Here is a 17,214-nt window from a genome sequence, read left to right as displayed (position 1 = left end):
GCATGGTGGTGGTAGCATCATGCTGTGGGGATGTTTTTCAGCAGCAGGGACTGGGAGACTAGTCAGGATAAAGGGAAAGATGACTGCAGCAATGGACAGAGACATCCTGGATGAAAACCTGCTCCAGAGCGCTCTTGACCTCAGACTGGGGCGACGGTTCATCTTTCAGCAGGGACAACGACCCTAAGCACACAGCCAAGATATCAAAGGAGTGGCTTCAGGACAACTCTGTGAATGTCCTTGAGTGGCCCAGCCAGAGCCCAGACTTGAATCCGATTGAGCATCTCTGGAGAGATCTTAAAATGGCTGTGCACCGACACTTCCCATCCAACCTGATGGAGCTTGAGAGGTGCTGCAAAGAGGAATGGGCGAAACTGGCCAAGGATAGGTGTGCCAGGCTTGTGGCATCATATTCAACAAGACTTGAGGCTGTAATTGATGCCAAAGGTGCATCGACAAAGTATTGAGCAAAGGCTGTGAATACTTATGGACATGGGATTTCTCAATTTTTTTATTTATTATAAATTTGCAAAATCCTCAAGTAAACTTTTTTCACGTTGTCATTATGGGGTGTTGTGTGTAGAATTCTGAGGAAAAAAATGAATTTAATCCATTTTGGAATAAGGCTGTAACATAACAAAATGTGGAAAAAGTGATGCGCTGGGAATACTTTCCGGATGCACTGTAAGTTGCCCTAGATAAAGGCACCGGCTAAAAACATAATTCTAAAAATATATATGGTACATATTTGGGATGTAAGAAGAAAAATCCATTCAGACTTATGTTTAAATTCAAAGCACAGATACCAGGGGTCTAATTCCAACCCACTAACAAACCAAACCATTGTGCCACAGTAGTCACTCATGTTTTAAACTTCTGCGACTTTAGGATTTATGTTGTGCATGCGTGTGGCTTTAATAAACCACTTAATGGCAATTCCAAAAAAAATAAAAAAACTATCACATAATTAGAATGAACAAAATAACTAATTTTTTTATATACAGTGGGTATAGAAAAGAATCCCTCCTTTTAAAATATTCCAATTTTTTTGCTTTACAGCCTTAAATGAAAACACACAAACCAATATTTTTCCCTGTTTTACTTACTCAATGCAATCTATAACATCAAGTGAAAGATATCACAGTTACAGTTCAGAAGAATTAAAAAAAAAAAATCAAAAACAAGAAATAGTGAGATTAATAAAGAACCCCCCCCCCCCACCTAAACTCACTCAGGTGTCAGTGCCCACCATTTCCATTGCGGTTACTGCCTTTCTTCCACTTGTGATCAGTTGTAATGAGTGTGATTAGTGAAGCTGTTCCTGGACCATTCATTCCCTTGCTTGGTAGTGCAACTGACAGCAAACAACCGGGTGGCAGGCCACTTTCAAAAGATCTCAGGGATAGAGTTGTGGACAGACATAAGGCAGGAGATGCAGATAAAAAAATCTCAAAGGCTTTATGAATCCCAAGGAGCTCAGTAAAGTCCATCATAAAGAAGTGGCAAGTGTTTGGTGCTACTAGGAGCCTCCCGGGATGTGGCCGTCCATCCAAACTGGATGGAAGAGCAAGGAGGAAACTGGTAAGAGAGGCTACCGAGAGGCCAATGGCCACTTTGAAGGAGTTACAGGATTGGATGACAAAGACTGGTCATTGTGTGCATGTGACAACAATTTCGCAAGTGCTCCATAATAGTGAAAAAAGCCACTTCTCAAGGTTGGCCACATGAAGGCTCGTTTGAGCTTTGCCAGAATGCACCTTGAAGATTCTGATGCCAAGTGGAAAAAGGTCTTATGGTCAGATGAGACCAAAATCAAACTGTTTGGCCTCAACACCAAACAGTCCACCAATGCAGCTCACCATCCACAACACACCATACCTTCAGTAAAGCATGGAGGGGGCATCATCCTGTTGTCGGGGTGTTTCTCTGCCGCAGGGCCTGGGGCTCTCATTAGGGTAGAAGGGAAAACAGATGGGACAAAATACCATCAAATTCTTGAGGAAAACCTGCTACTCTCTGCCAGAAAGTTGAAGATGGGCAGAATGTTCACCTTTCAACATGACAACAGGCACCCATAGAGAGAGAGGTGAGTTAGGAGTATGTGCTATGTGGGGGATGGCCGGAACGCCTCTTTGACACTGGGTCCGGGGGAGCTGCCATGGGATGCACACTATGTCCCCCTAGAACGCATGGTGGTAGCCCTCCTGGGTTACATCGGGGTCACAGGCGTGGACCCGAAGCACACAGAAAAACTGACCACATGGTGGCTGAAGGAGAAAATAAGTGAATGTCCTGGTGTGGCCAGTGAGAGCCCAGACCTAAATCCCACTGAAAACCTGTGGAAAGATTTGAAGATAGCAGACCACCAATATTCATCATCCAATATGACTGAACTGGAACAGTTCTGTAAAGAAGAATGGGGGGCAAATATCGAGTGGGCTCAATGTAGATGTGCAAAGCTGATAGAGAAGAATCTCAGCAGACTCAAGGCTGTCATTAAAGCAAAAGGTGGGTCAACAAAATGACATGGGGGGGGGGGGGTGATCCTTTATTAATCTCAGAAGTTCTTGTTTTTGATTTTTTTTTTATAATTCTTCTGAACTGTAGCTGTGATATCTTTCACATGGATGTTAGAGGTTGCATTGAGTAAGTAAAGCTGGGAAGAAATATTAGTTTGTGTTTTTCATTTAAGGCTGTAAAGCAAAAAAATAAGGAATATTTCAAAGGGGGGGGGTTCTTTTCTATACCCAATGTAAATATATAAAGACACATGCACACATGAGGGGGAGTCAAACTAAAGTCTGTCTCTTGAACTGACGACTACCCAGATGTTTTTTTTTTAGTGATCCTTAAGGTGGAAATCACACGGTGCCAAATCTGGCAAATAAGGAGGATGTGGCAATACCTCAAACTTCAATTTCTCCAGACAAGCCTTGGTGTTCTTAGCAGTGTGTGGGTAGGCGGGCATTTTCTAGCAGCAAAAGGAATCCTTGAGACAGCAGTCCTCGCCGACTGGATCGAATAGCAAGCTTCACATTGGTCTCCAGCAAGTCCCAGTAACTTGAGTACCCCATGGCATGTAGTGTTCGATAATAACTTAGGTGCATGAGTGCTTGGTGAGGACAAGACAAAACCTTTTATTCTCCTGGAATCCAAGCACTTGCAGGCAGGTGGGCGCAAGTGCATTAACACTAGAATTACCAGAGCCTACGAAAAAACTCGTAGATCCGCCCCACCTTAAACAGCTTCTTAAATCCGTTCGCACCTCTCCGCCAGCGTCTTTTGTCTTCTAAATGTGCAGATAAAGACAAGCTGCAAACAGCCGGCTATTCCGTCCCCCCACCGACTTAGAACGTGCACGAACATCCCCCAGCACATGCCTTGATTGATTATCTGGGAGTGAAGTGGAGTTTTAGAGTGGAAATAATAGATCGTTATTTGGAAGACACGCATTTCATGTGTGTTCCGTTTCTACAGTAATCTGTGTAAACAGATTTTTAAAACAGAAAACGTTTTTCATATTCGAGTAGTAAATGACAAGATGTAGGCATAAACTATATAATGTATGAAGTCTGAAGTCCAAATATCAAAGAAACACTTTCACGAATGGTACAAATATAACAGAACAAGTGCGCTTTTATTCAAAAATATAACTGCAGAAAAAAAAGCCACCTTAGTGTGCGACATTGACAATCAGTTACTATGACTGCCGCTGTGGCGCAACAGTATCAGTTGCTGACTGGGACTGGGACCCAAAAGGTCATGAGTTCGATCCTGCATGACTCCCTTTTGAGAAGTGAACTGCTCCTATTTTTACTATTTTAGAATAAAAAGATACATTTGATTTCAGTCTGTAACAGCCGGTGTAATTTATGATATTTGTAAAGGTTAGCTTTGTTTTTGTTTTTTTTTTAATTCACTTTTCATTCTCTCAGTCGCGTTCAGGATCCTTCCCTACCCCATCTGACACTGCTGTTTTCACATAAAGATGCGCTATAGCTCACCCAAGGAGCGCCCTTCCTACATTTACGACAGGTGTACTTGTTGCAGTGTACACACCTCTCTGTGCTATGGTTCCTATTACACTGAACAAGCACCTGTAATTTGCATCTCTATTCATTATCTCAAAACACCACACACATTCACAGTAATTCCCAGTTATGTCCACCACTCACATCCAGGCCCACAACCATACAGAACTGATTCCATATCAGAGAATTTCCAGTTCCAGCATAAATTCACACCCGATCTGACGCTGTTCGTTTTCAAATAATATTGCATTTAGTGTGATGATGTTTTCACATATATTGTCTTTCTTTCAGGAATGTAATAGAAACCACAGCATAGAGTGAAGTGTGTACATTGTAACAAGTACACACATTGTAAATGTAAGAAAGACGATCCTTGTGTGTGTGTGTGTTAACTGTTAACATTTTAATCTGATGATTGCATACAGCGCTGTCTTATTCAGTGCACGCAAGAACATGCAGGTGGCCAGTTGCTGTGTGCTGCAACATGCTGGAGGTGATCAACACACATTTTAAAAAAAGAGAGACAAATATATGTGATGTTTTGATGAAATCATTTTATGACGCAAATAGTATCAGTCAGAAAACATCGTCAAAGTAATGCAATATTATTTGAAAACGAACAGCGTCAGATTGGGTGTGATTATACTGGCGCTGTTACTTAGAGTCAGATCAGAAGCTGAATAAGCTCCTGTTCTGACTCTAAGTAAAAAAGCATGAATTAATCAACAGAAATAACCGCAATCGACATTTTAACAGAACGATTTACAGTGCATACCAATTTTATAAATTTTATGTCCGTTTTGAGGCTACAAAGAAAAAAAAAAAAAAAACACTTCCTCCCCAGCAGGGGCAATCGAACTCGGGTCTCTAAGGCACGGCAGGGCTGCTGTGCTCTGAGTCAGCAAATCTTAGCGTTACGCCACGGAAGGTGTTATTTTATTCTTGAACCTTTTGTGAAAGTGTTTATTTGATGTTTGGATGTCAGGCTTCACAGATTCTATAGTTTATGCCTACATTTTGTAACATTTATTACGTTCTGTTTTAACAATGTGTTTACACAGATTACTGTAGAAACGGAACACACATGAAATGAGTGTGTTCCAAATAACGATCTATTATGTCCACTCTAAAACTCCAACAGTTCAATCACTCCCAGATAATCAAACAAGGCATGAGCTGGGGAGAACTTCGTGAACGTTCTGCGGCGGTGGGGTTGGAATAGCCGGCTGCTTGCTGCTCGTGTTAACCGGCACATTTAGAAGACAAAAGAGAGGCGCGAGAACGGTGTTAAGGTGGTCTGAATCTATGAGTTTTTTCGTAGACTCTGGTAATTCTAAAGTTAAGAAGGGTGGAGACGACATTGAGAAATTACATTGTCACTTTTGTTAAGGTTTGTTCCATTTTCTGATAAATTCTATTTATTATATAGCTTGACTCCCCCCTTTTGTGTGTGTGTATATATATATACTATATATACTTGCCTTCTTTGATATGTCATTTCCTAAAACATAGGACCAGACTTATTCTAACAACCACATCATTAAGAGTCTCTTTATCATGTCCTCCCTTATGATTAAAGATAACCCCATTTGTGAGGGCTAGAAGAAATCTTAATCACAATATTTAATGGTCTGTTGTTTCTACAATGGAAATCGCCAGTTCTACAAACCCATCTTTAATGATCTATCTATATAGTCATTTGTCACTGTTGTGATGGAATGGCATTCTGTAATCTCTAGGACTATTAATCAGCCTGACTGCCCATCTGAGCAGTGAAGGCAATAAAGACAATTGAACTTACCCATTTCCAGGACTGCAAGAGGGGGAGTTCGGCTTCACTATCCCTAACAGCTGCACTGCTGCTTGTTCTGTGCTGCAACTCCTCCTAGGCCTGCCTCAACTGTCTCAGGGAGGCATTCTCACATACTGAATGCCAGAGCCCATCCGCTCAGGGTCAAGCTCACCTATGAAACAGAAAACAACAACAGTGATACTTGCAGGTCAAACTGAAGATTGTATAAGATAATGTTTGACACCGGATAATTACATTCAATTGACCTTTCTTTGTTCCCTACAATCACATCTCCTGCTCTCGCTTTCTCTCTCAAGACCATGGCTTGCTATACTGTGAGAGCATTTAGTGTGTTTACATGTGCTTCAACAGCCCGCCGCTTATTCACATAAACCGTATTTTTAAAAATGCCACGTGGACCCTTGTTTCAGACTGGAGAAATCGGGTTATTGGCCTATGAGAAAACTGATTGGCAGAGGTAGACTTCTCTGCCAATATCCTGATTATGTGGCCATGTTAAACCCATAACCGGATTACTGTTAAGGATTCTGTAGTTTCATGTCCATTGCACTCTGCCAGCCTGCCCATGTATTTGCTTTGCACACACAGCTAGAAGAATCCATAAAATACGTTTCCAAAAGCGAAAATTAGGTCAATCACATTAATTCCTTCTCCTTGATGGAAAAAATCTGTCTCAGTATTTCAGAAAAGGCTACATTTATGTTGATGAGCTGAATGTACAGTGTTAAACTTGGTAACATAATCTTGGGAGCAGTAGGGTAACACGTTAACAGTTGACGCGAGTTACGTAGTCCGATGATGATGTTTAATTAACCCTGTTACCGCAGTTCAATGACATCACAGCAGAAGAACTCCACAGGATTACTTGTGCATGTAAATACGGATTATTAAGAAAGCAGGTTTCTGCCTTAACTGGGTTATTCACTGTAACCTGCTTATACCTATCTATCTATACAGTCATATGAAAAAGTTTGGGACCCCCTCTCAGCCTGCATCATAATTTACTCTCCCTTCAACATAAAGATAACAGTGGTACGTCTTTCATTTCCTAGGAACATCTGAGTACTGCAGTGTTTTCCGAACAAAGATTTTTAGTGATGCAGTATTTAGTTGTATGAAATTAAATCAAATGTGAAAAACTGGCTGTGTACAAATGTGGGTCCCCTTGTCATTGTGCTGATTTGAATGGCTGTCACTGCTCAATGCTGATTACTTGGTTGATGAGCTCATTAACCCTTTCATAGACAGGTGTGTCCCATCATGAGATATAAAGGTATTTAAGGTGGTCAATTACAAGTTCGGCTTCCTTCCCTTTGACTCTCCTCTGAAGAGTGACAGCATGGGATCATCAAAGCAACTCTACAAAGATCTGAAAACAAAGATTGTTGAGTCTCCTGGTTTGGAGGGAAGGCTACAAAAAGCCATCTCAGATGTTTAAACTGTCAGTTTCAACTGTAAGGAATGGATTCAGGAAATGGAAGGCCACAGCAGAGTTGCTGTTAAACCCAGCAGGTCTGGCAGGCCAAATAAAATACAGGAGCGGCATCTGAGCAGGATTGTGAGAATGGTTACAGACAACCCACAGATCACCTCCAAAGACCTGCAAGAACATCTTGCTGCAGATGGTGTATCTGTACATTGTTCTACAATTCAATTTGCACAAAGAACATCTGTATGGCAGGGTGATGAGAAAGAAGCCCTTTCTGCACTCACGCCACAAACAGAGTCGCTTGTTGTATGCCAATGCTCATTTAGACAAGCCAGATTCATTTTGGAAGAAAGTGCTTTGGACTGATGAGACAGAAATGGAGTTATTTGGTCCTAACAAAAAGCACTTTGAATGGCGGAAGAAGAACACTGCATTCCAAGAAAAACACCTGCTACCTACTGTCATATTTGGTGGAGGTTCCATCATGTTGTGGGGTGGGCTGTGTGGCTAGTTCAGGGACTGGGGCCCTTGTTAAAGTCGAGGTGTCGGATGAATTCAACCCAGTTTCAACAAATTCTTCAGGATAATGTTCAAGGAGGCTCAACTAAGTATTGATGTCACATCTCTGTTGGGGGGGCCCACATTTATGCACCTGTCTAATTTTGTTATGATGCATATTGCATATTTTCTGTTAATCCAATAAACTTAATGTCACTGCTGAAATCCTACTGTGTCCATAAGGCATGTCAGATATCAAAAGGAAGTTGCTACTTTGAAAGCTCAGCCAATGAGAAACAAAAATCCAGAGAATTAAGAGGGGTTCCCAAACTTTTTTCATATGACTGTATGTGTGCATGTATACACACGGATTTAGAGGACTGAGGAGTCCTCGTGATTTTAATTAAGAATGCGATTGAAATGTCTGCAATGACAGAGCTGTATTACTTTTTATTCACCACTGTAGGAAGATGACATTCCTGTTCCTCTATGGAGCATTTGTAGTGAATATGAGAACTGCAATGGCATCTCTAGGAATGCATGCTGAAGCTTGAAGGCAAACTTGACGGAAGGATAAACGTTCAGAGTTCACAAGGTCATGTCAGTGCAGTGACTTAGTGTTCCATCATTCAAGATAGTATTGAGAAAAGCTAATATGCTAGGCTTGCCCAGATAGATCAATAATTGAATTAATCTCTAATGAACGTTACTTGCCAAAGATTTGAACCATGAGATAGTATCCCAACTGTATATGGTTTAAGTGCCATAGTGGATGGACTTGCACCCTGAATGGGATGGAAGGTGAATCCTTGCCTGGCTGGGAAGCCATAATGGAAGAAAAACGTGAAAGGAGGCCCATCCTGGCCAGAATGGTTACTGATTCCTCTCCTAGTCAGGGTAAATGAATAATGGAGATTCTGAACAGTTCACCCCCCAAGTGTGAGATGGGGCGCTGCTCCTCTGGTTTGGCCCCAGCCTGGACAACCACAGGGTTGCCTGAGACTTGTAGTTTCGAAAGACGATCTTGTTGGGGTACATGGGATGAGTGCTGTTAGGAATACACCTCCCTGGTTTGGGAGGCTTACATATAACCCAGAAGTGCTTCCATTATACAAGGGCATGGCTCCAGAAGAATCTCATAAAAGGAAGCCATCTCACTTCAAGAGCTGAGTCAGAGTCCAGAGGCTCTCAGAACGCAAAAGGGCAACCCTAAGAAGGTTTTGTGTATTGGAGATCTTGGTTTGGACTGTGAAAAAAGGTACTGTGAATAAAAAAGAAACATTTATTTGCACTCTGGACTGTCTGGGTGTGGTTGTGTCTGAGGTTTGGAGATCAGTGGCACCCCCCAGAGGTCACAATGGATACCCTACAAACACATCTTATATGCACTGCATTTTATACGCTAGAAACTTTACATTTCTCTCTAGCAGAGAGAGAGACACAAGTCCGATCACATGTTCCCTTGCAAAATTCAAATTAGAAATCGGACAAATTCCTCAGTTGTGGGGTTCAACATGGTGAGTGTGACAAAGTTTTCTATACTTCATGAATATTTTTTTTTTACTGATAATGAAGGCCCACAGAAGAAGCCAACAGTGAACATATTATGAAGTGGAGAGGTCCGAGGATGTTCTATAATACCCAACTGGATTCGTCAAAGTTGTAACTGTGCCGAGCTCAGTCATGATGTCTGAACGGAGAAAAGACTGCTGGTACAATCTTCTTGGATTGTTCAGTGGCCACGACTCCATATGTGCTGCCTCACATTTTTGTATATTTGTGAAAGAGTGGAACTTCAGCTGAGAAGGCATGCAAGTTTGAAAATGTATACCAATTGAAAAGCACATTGCAGTAGCTCTAGGGGATCTTGTTACTGGTGCTGCTGGCATTAACACCTTATTCAGTCTTTCTAGAATAAGCTAACCATCGATAAGTGCTATGTCATCAGTTCAGCAAAAGACGTACATCAGTCTTGTACAGGGAAAATTCTGGGTGGCTTTGAAAATCGATTGGGGGGGGTTCACTATGTGGCAGTGCAAGGGAAGAGTCATAAGTCCCCACCAGTACCCCCCAAAAAATTGACTATGGATTATTACAGATGAAATGGATAACACTTAATTTTACTCTGGGCTATAACTAAACATCACCTACACTGGTAAGTTTGTAATTTTGGATGAATTGAAAGCTGACATTTATGCTTTAAAATAACACTTTTGGTAAGAATACATAAAGCAAACATTTTATTAACATTTACTTACATAAATATTAATAAAATGGCAGTGGTACACTATAGCCATGTCACACTGCCCTGAACCTTTAGGGTCTGTGCCGGTAGAATTGGCTGAAACTGCTGAATGGCAAATGTGTTAATGGCTATGCTAGTCTGTAGAATGTGAATCTATTTCAACAATGGCCTTCCTATTTAGTCAACACATAACTGGCAAAATCTTTTGCCTCAGCTTGCTCATTTGCTTTCCAGCCAAACAAATTGCCAATTCAGTGAGGATGACTTCTTCTTGAGCAACATTCAGGCACCACGAGGAACAGTCCTCTCTCCTATTCTCTTCATTCTGAACACCCAAGACTATAAATATAACGGCAGGTCAGGTCACTTTCAGAAATTCTCAGGTGATTCTGCACTTATGGGGTGTATTGATAAGCGGATGAGACAGAGGAGAGGAGTCAGGTGGAGAAATTTGCTTCTTGGTGCACAAAGAATTGTCTGCAACTTAACATCAGCAAAACCAAGGAATTGCTTATTGACTTTGGACCGCACTAAAGACCCTCTACGCCCGGTCACTATTCAGAGAGTGGACGTAGAGGTGGTGCACTGCTACAAGTACTTGGGGGTCCACATCAATGACAGACTGGACTGGCATCATAACACAGAGGAAATATAGAAGAAAGGGTAAGTAGGATATATTTCCTTGTACTCCTTTAATGTTGGAAGTGACATCCTTCAGATCTTCTACGACTCTGTGCTTGCCAGTGTGATTTTGTAAATTGTGGTGTGCTGAGCTAGTAACATCACGTCATAACAGGCCCACCAAATCAACTAAGCTGGTTAAACGGGTAGGCTCAGTTATGAGACACATTCTCAATGCCCTGGAGGTCATAGTGGAGAAGGGAATTAAAACAAAACTGAGTGCCATTATGAACTAAGCTGTACATTTTCTGTCTGACACACCAACACTGAGGACGTTTAGTCAAAGAATTACTCAGTAGAAGTGAGTCAAGTAAAGCTACTGGCACTCCTTTATACCAACAGCATTATGATAGCATAGCAATTCATTAAGACTGGGACTTCAAAGTCATTTTTTTTTGTGTGTTTTAAATTTTCTTTCTCTTTAGTCTTTTTGGTGTTTGTACAGACTATAGTGCGTGCATGTATAAATATATTGCATAGTTTACTGTCAAATAATGCAAAGAGTACGCAACATGTGTTTCGCCCTAATTCTGGGCTCATCAGGCGTACACACTCACTGCACCCCCTCTCGGGAATCGAACCTCGGACGTCGGCATCAAAGGCGAAACCTCTTTATGTTGCACCACTTATCGCAACTGAAGAGGGCACCGTGGCGGATGTTTGCCGACCAACCACAAGCGTTACCTGGTAGGTAACCACCCATTGTGATTCAGACTATGAATGCCATGAAAATAATATATATATATATATATATATATATATATATATATATATATGGGCGGCACGGTAGCACAGTGGTAGCGCTGCTGCCTCGCAGTTAGGAGACCCGGGTTCGCTTCCCGGGTCCTCCCTGCGTGGAGTTTGCATGTTCTCCCCGTGTCTGCGTGGGTTTCCTCCGGGCGCTCCGGTTTCCTCTCACAGTCCAAAGACATGCAGCTTGGTGTGTGGGTGTGTTTGTGTGTGTCCCGCGGTGGGTTGGCACCCTGCCCGGGATTGGTGCCTGCCTTGTGCCATGTGTTGGCTGGGATTGGCTCCAGCAGACCCTCGTGACCCTGTGTTCGAATTCAGCGGGTTGGAAAATGGATGGATATATATATATATATATATATATATATGGAAGAGAAGGTCTGTGATACGGTTTACATATTTGCAGTTGGAGATCCACAAAGGGAGAAAAAATGAATCACGTATCATAAAATAGTTTTATTCCTGAGCTTTCAACCCCTGTCAGGGGTCTTCATCAGAGGATAATGCTTAGACTTACAAGAATCAAAGGCAATATATAGCAACACATTCAGTGGGGGGTGGGTGGAGGTGACTAAGTCCGTATGATCGGGGGGTGGGGGGGGGGGTGTATCATTAAATTAAAGTGCATATGTCCTTCTTAAGTTGGCATATGCTGGGTTTATGTCCAAGTGTCTGTTGATGGCATTTTCACCTGATAGCCAAGACTCGGCCAACTCTCTGGCGCTTTTTGTACTGGCCTTAAATTTTACTTTCACGTTGTCCCAGTTGAATGTGTGTCCTGTCGATTTAGTATGTGCATATATCAAAGATAGTGCGTCCTTTCTTCTGACGGCGTTGCGATGTTCCTGTACACGTGTTGAGATTTTTTTTTGACGTTTGTCCCATGTATACAGCTGAGCAAGAATTGCATGGAATACTATAAACTGCGTTTCGTGTTTCGGCTGTCGATTTCTTGTTTTTAGCATTAAACAGGACCGTGCGCAGATTGTTGGTGGGTTTATGTGCTATTTTGATGCCCCACTTGGTCAGGGTGCGTGCCGTGCCTTCTGACACATTATGGTGGTACGGGAGTGAATGCCAGGTGGGGTGGAGGTTCTGATTTACGTCGCTTGTATGCTGATTCCTTTGGCGCCTGCTGTGTAGACTCCGATTAATGAATGATTTTGAGTATCCGTTCGAGGTGAAAAGTTGAAACAGATAGCGTCTCTCATTAATTTTTGTTTCCTTGGTATTACAATGAGTGTGGACTCGTTTAAATAGGGTTTTCATGCAGCTCCGTTTATGAGATACCACCCCACCTGGCATTCACTCCCGTACCACCATAATGTGTCAGAAGGCACGGCACGCACCCTGACCAAGTGGGGCATCAAAATAGCACATAAACCCACCAACAATCTGCGCACGGTCCTGTTTAATGCTAAAAACAAGAAATCGACAGCCGAAACACGAAACGCAGTTTATAGTATTCCATGCAATTCTTGCTCAGCTGTATACATAGGACAAACGTCAAAAAAAATCTCAACACGTGTACAGGAACATCGCAACGCCGTCAGAAGAAAGGACGCACTATCTTTGATATATGCACATACTAAATCGACAGGACACACATTCAACTGGGACAATGTGAAAGTAAAATTTAAGGCCAGTACAAAAAGCGCCAGAGAGTTGGCCGAGTCTTGGCTATCAGATGAAAATGCCATCAACAGACACTTGGACATAAACCCAGCATATGCCAACTTAAGAAGGACATATGCACTTTAATTTAATGATACACCCCAACCCCCCCCCCCCTTTGATCATACGGACTTAGTCACCTCCACCCACCCCCCACTGAATGTGTTGCTATATATTGCCTTTGATTCTTGTAAGTCTAAGCATTATCCTCTGATGAAGACCCCTGACAGGGGTTGAAAGCTCAGGAATAAAACTATTTTATGATACGTGATTCGTTTTTTCTCCCTTTGTGGATCTCCAACTGCAAATATATATATATATATATATATATATATATATATATATATATATATATATTCACGGCATTCGTAGTCTGTGTCACAATCTGATTGTATGGGTGGTTACCTACCAGGTAACGCTTGCCGTGAATGTAATTACCCTGATCTACATGCTGTCAAATAAACGAACCACACGCCGTGGCGCAACGTTAGGGGCATCGCCTCTGGCGCTGACGTCCGATTCCCGAGAGGGAGTGCAGTGGAGTGTGTACGCCTGATGAGCCCAGAATGACGGCGAAACACGTGTCACGTACTCTTTGCATTTATTTGACAGTAAACTATTTCAACCATATTATACACACATATATATATATATATATATATATATATATATATATATATATATATATATATATATATATATATATATATATATATATATATATATATATATATATATACACACATACATACATATATACAAAAGGTGTTCTGTAAAAAGCCAAATACCTTATCCAGCAGCGCCCCCTCTCACACTAGGGGGTGAACTGTTCAGAATCTCCATTATTCTTATCTCAGCCACTACTTCGTCGTCCTGTGCTTTTGGTATACTAAACAAAGTACAAGCAGTCCCTGGGTTACGTACAAGAGGTGGACTGGAGGTTTGTTCTTGAATTGAATTTGTATGCAAGTCAGAACAGGTATATTATTTTAATAAATGCTATTGTTGACCGACTGTAACCAAGTGCTCTGCCAATGAATGATGGAGTTTCATCTCTCTCTGACCTTTATTTTCCATGGTGATAGTTTTTCTCTTCTTTACTGTATCACCAGAACTTGCATCAGATTTGTGTTTCAGAGACATTGTTGGAAGGTGAAGACAAAAGGTTAAGATTCTGCACAGCACTGTACATGCTATCACAGAAGTCAGCACGTCTGGTGTACTGAACAAGAAGCAATTTCCTGTTATGCATGTAACAGTACAAGCAGGCTTGCTATTGAGAATGAATGGGGGCAGCAAGGGGCGGTTCACCACCCGCCCACCACACAGTCACCTCCTCTTATATACAGTATGCTGCCTGCAGCGTCAGCCCACCGAGAGTGAACAGGGTGCGGGCAAAGGTGGGTAATGAATCGCCCACCACCGACCCCATTCAAGAGACAGCCACCCGAGGCACACTACAATGCTGCCCCCTGCCGCCCCATTCACCCTCAATGGCCTCTGTTCAGCCACAACCGGGTCACCGCTCTTGCAGCATCACCAGCCGCCCACCGAGAACGACCGGTGGCAGCCGTTCGAGGGACACTGCAAGGCTGTGGGGTGGGCGGGCAGTGAAACACCCCTCTCTACCCCCATACAGCCTCCGTCCTGCACAAGAGCGCTTGCCACACACCCAGCCGCCCACTGAGAATGAATGAACTGGAGCCACCTGAGGGACACTAAACTGAGCGAGCAGCGAAACCGCCCCCCTCCAGCCACCGCTTGCAGCGCCCCCAGGCCGGAGATGACGGAGTGGCAGTTACTAAGGAGCCTGTCTGCGTCCCCCAGACAGATGAAGGAACAGCTGTGGCCCTGTTCGTAAGTCAGATGTCTGTAACTCGGGGACTTGTTATAGTGCATGGCTGTAAATACCGAGGACACCCTGTGGCCGAAGTTTTACATAAACTTCAGAAAAGCAGTGTAGATTTACTCAGTTAAAGATTATGAGAAATGATTTTATCACCCAATCCTTTAATACACAATGATGCACTGTTGCTACATTAGTCTTACCCGACTCAATCTTGTTCAGAATGGTCCTGGCACATTTAAGAAAAGCTTCCTCTACATTTTCTCCTGTTAGGGCACTTGTTTCCAAAAACATAAGCTCTGTAATAGAATCAATAATTCACAATTACATTTATGAAACACCACAGAAGAGTTAACATTGCTGATATCTTTACTCAGTTTCTAAAGTTCTTAAGTTTTTTGTTTAACTTCTGCACAGTTTTATGATAACCTGGACAAGTTGGGAAGGGTGTTAAAGGTATTAAAATATGTTTAAATGACACAAAAAAAGAGTAAATATGTTCTTCAAAAGTGATATGCCTGGCTCATGAGATTTGTCCTCCAGGTTCCACAGACAGTATCATGCCAATTGTACGGGATGCTAAAAGCAACAAGAGCACTGGATAGTAAAATAACTTCGCACAGGCTACAGGAAAAGAAGCAAGACCATATCAGCAAATGAAGAGTGCCTTTCAATTTATGTGTGTGTAGCTGGAGGGCTAAAAACACAATGCATGTAAAAGGATGTCCCCAAAAAAAGGTGGCTTTGGGAAATAAAGAAGTTATTACAAAACTGGAAGAAAGCCAGCAGTATTGCCTGGGCCTAACAGTATACAATAGTTCCAGCATTTTTAAACAATGGGGAGTGTGGTACCTCAAGGGCCTCTAGACACTACAATTTAATAGGACATCTTTATCCACAAAAGTTATTTTGAAGATCACCTGGAAATCACCCTTACCATTCACTTATGACGATGTACCCTTGCCACTGCCAGACTGATCTTGGGAGGAGAAAAGTCTTGCAGGGCCAGACATACAAGGTTTGTTGGGGAAAAAGTCCAGTCATTGTTAATGTAATGAGAACGGTTTGCGCGGCATCAATGTAACCTGGCAGTCAAGGAGAGTGGACTGGAATGCGCATGCGTGAACAATGACGACTTCACTGGACTAGTCAATGGGGGCACTAGATGCTGTTGAGTGAACAAAATGTACTGTGTGGCTGTTGCATTCAAAATGACTGAGCGAGTAGAGCAATGAATCAGCATCAGATTTTGTGTTAAGCTTGAACATTTGTCTGCGGAAACTACTCAGATGATTCAGAAGGCTTTCGGGGACGATGCAATGAGGGGCGAAACATCCAATCACCCAAGTGACTCAGCCCCCCCTACAGCCCAGATTTGGTGCCCTGCCACTTCTGGCTTTTCCCAAAATTAAAATCACCTTTGAAAGGGAAGAGACTTCAGACTGTCGATAAGATTCAGGAAAATACGACAAGGCAGCTGATGCCAATTCCAACAAAGGATTTTGCAGAGTGTGTTGAACAGTGGAAGAGATGCTGAGAGAACAGTGTGAGGTCTCAAGGAGCCTACTTTGAAGGTGACTGATGTGTCATTGTCCCATGTACAATGTTTCTTGTATCTTCTTCAATAAATCTATCCATTTTTCATATTACACGATACTTTCTGTACAGACCTCGTATACATGTTTAGAGTCAACAGAGAATGAATCTGGCTTAAAGACGGGTGGGAACAATTAGATGGCTTACTAAACGTGACATTTCTAAACCAATCTAAGTCCCTTAATGAAGACAGAGGTCAATATAGAAACACTGCCAAGTGTGTTACAATGGATAAACCCAATCTTCTCTCTACCTCTCTGCGTCTCCCTGGAGAATAAATTGGGTATGTAAAAAAAATGACAAATTACTAATGCACAAGATTGTATATGACAAATAAAATGAATTACCATTGTCAGCATGATCTATTGCAAAATCAACACTATTAAATATCTATGCTGTGTGTGCGGAGAACGTAATACATGTGTTAAAAATAAACACAAACTGCGGTGAGGAAAAAACCTCTATGTAAAATCAGATTATACTTTGCTATTTGAAGGCATCACTAGCCTTTGTTGTTCACAGTTACAACAATACAGTGCATACAGAAAGTATTCACAGCACATCACTTTTTCCACATTTTGTTATGTTACAGCCTTATTCCAAAATGGATTAAATTCATTTTTTTACTCAGAATTCTACACACAACACCCAGGG

General features: G+C 42.1%; 2 protein-coding genes across 2 annotated transcripts in view; one reads left to right on the top strand and one right to left on the bottom strand.

Moving 5' to 3' along the window:
• The window catches only part of ap2s1 (adaptor related protein complex 2 subunit sigma 1), a 372,915-nt gene that overhangs the window by 163,501 nt on the left and 192,200 nt on the right, over nucleotides 1–17,214 (top strand). The gene's annotated exons all lie outside the window — the stretch shown is intronic.
• The window catches only part of rab4b (RAB4B, member RAS oncogene family), a 73,737-nt gene continuing 62,338 nt past the window's right edge, over nucleotides 5,816–17,214 (bottom strand). Inside the window, 4 exon segments of the mRNA XM_051934389.1 lie at nucleotides 5,816–5,917; nucleotides 5,920–5,952; nucleotides 5,955–5,995; nucleotides 15,168–15,263. Coding sequence (XP_051790349.1) covers nucleotides 5,876–5,917; nucleotides 5,920–5,952; nucleotides 5,955–5,995; nucleotides 15,168–15,263 — 212 coding nt within the window. The 3' untranslated portion in view covers nucleotides 5,816–5,875.

This window comes from Erpetoichthys calabaricus, chromosome 1, assembly GCF_900747795.2.
Source record: "Erpetoichthys calabaricus chromosome 1, fErpCal1.3, whole genome shotgun sequence".
NCBI classification, from domain to species: domain Eukaryota; kingdom Metazoa; phylum Chordata; class Cladistia; order Polypteriformes; family Polypteridae; genus Erpetoichthys; species Erpetoichthys calabaricus.
This window is presented reverse-complemented; position numbering and strand designations above follow the sequence as displayed.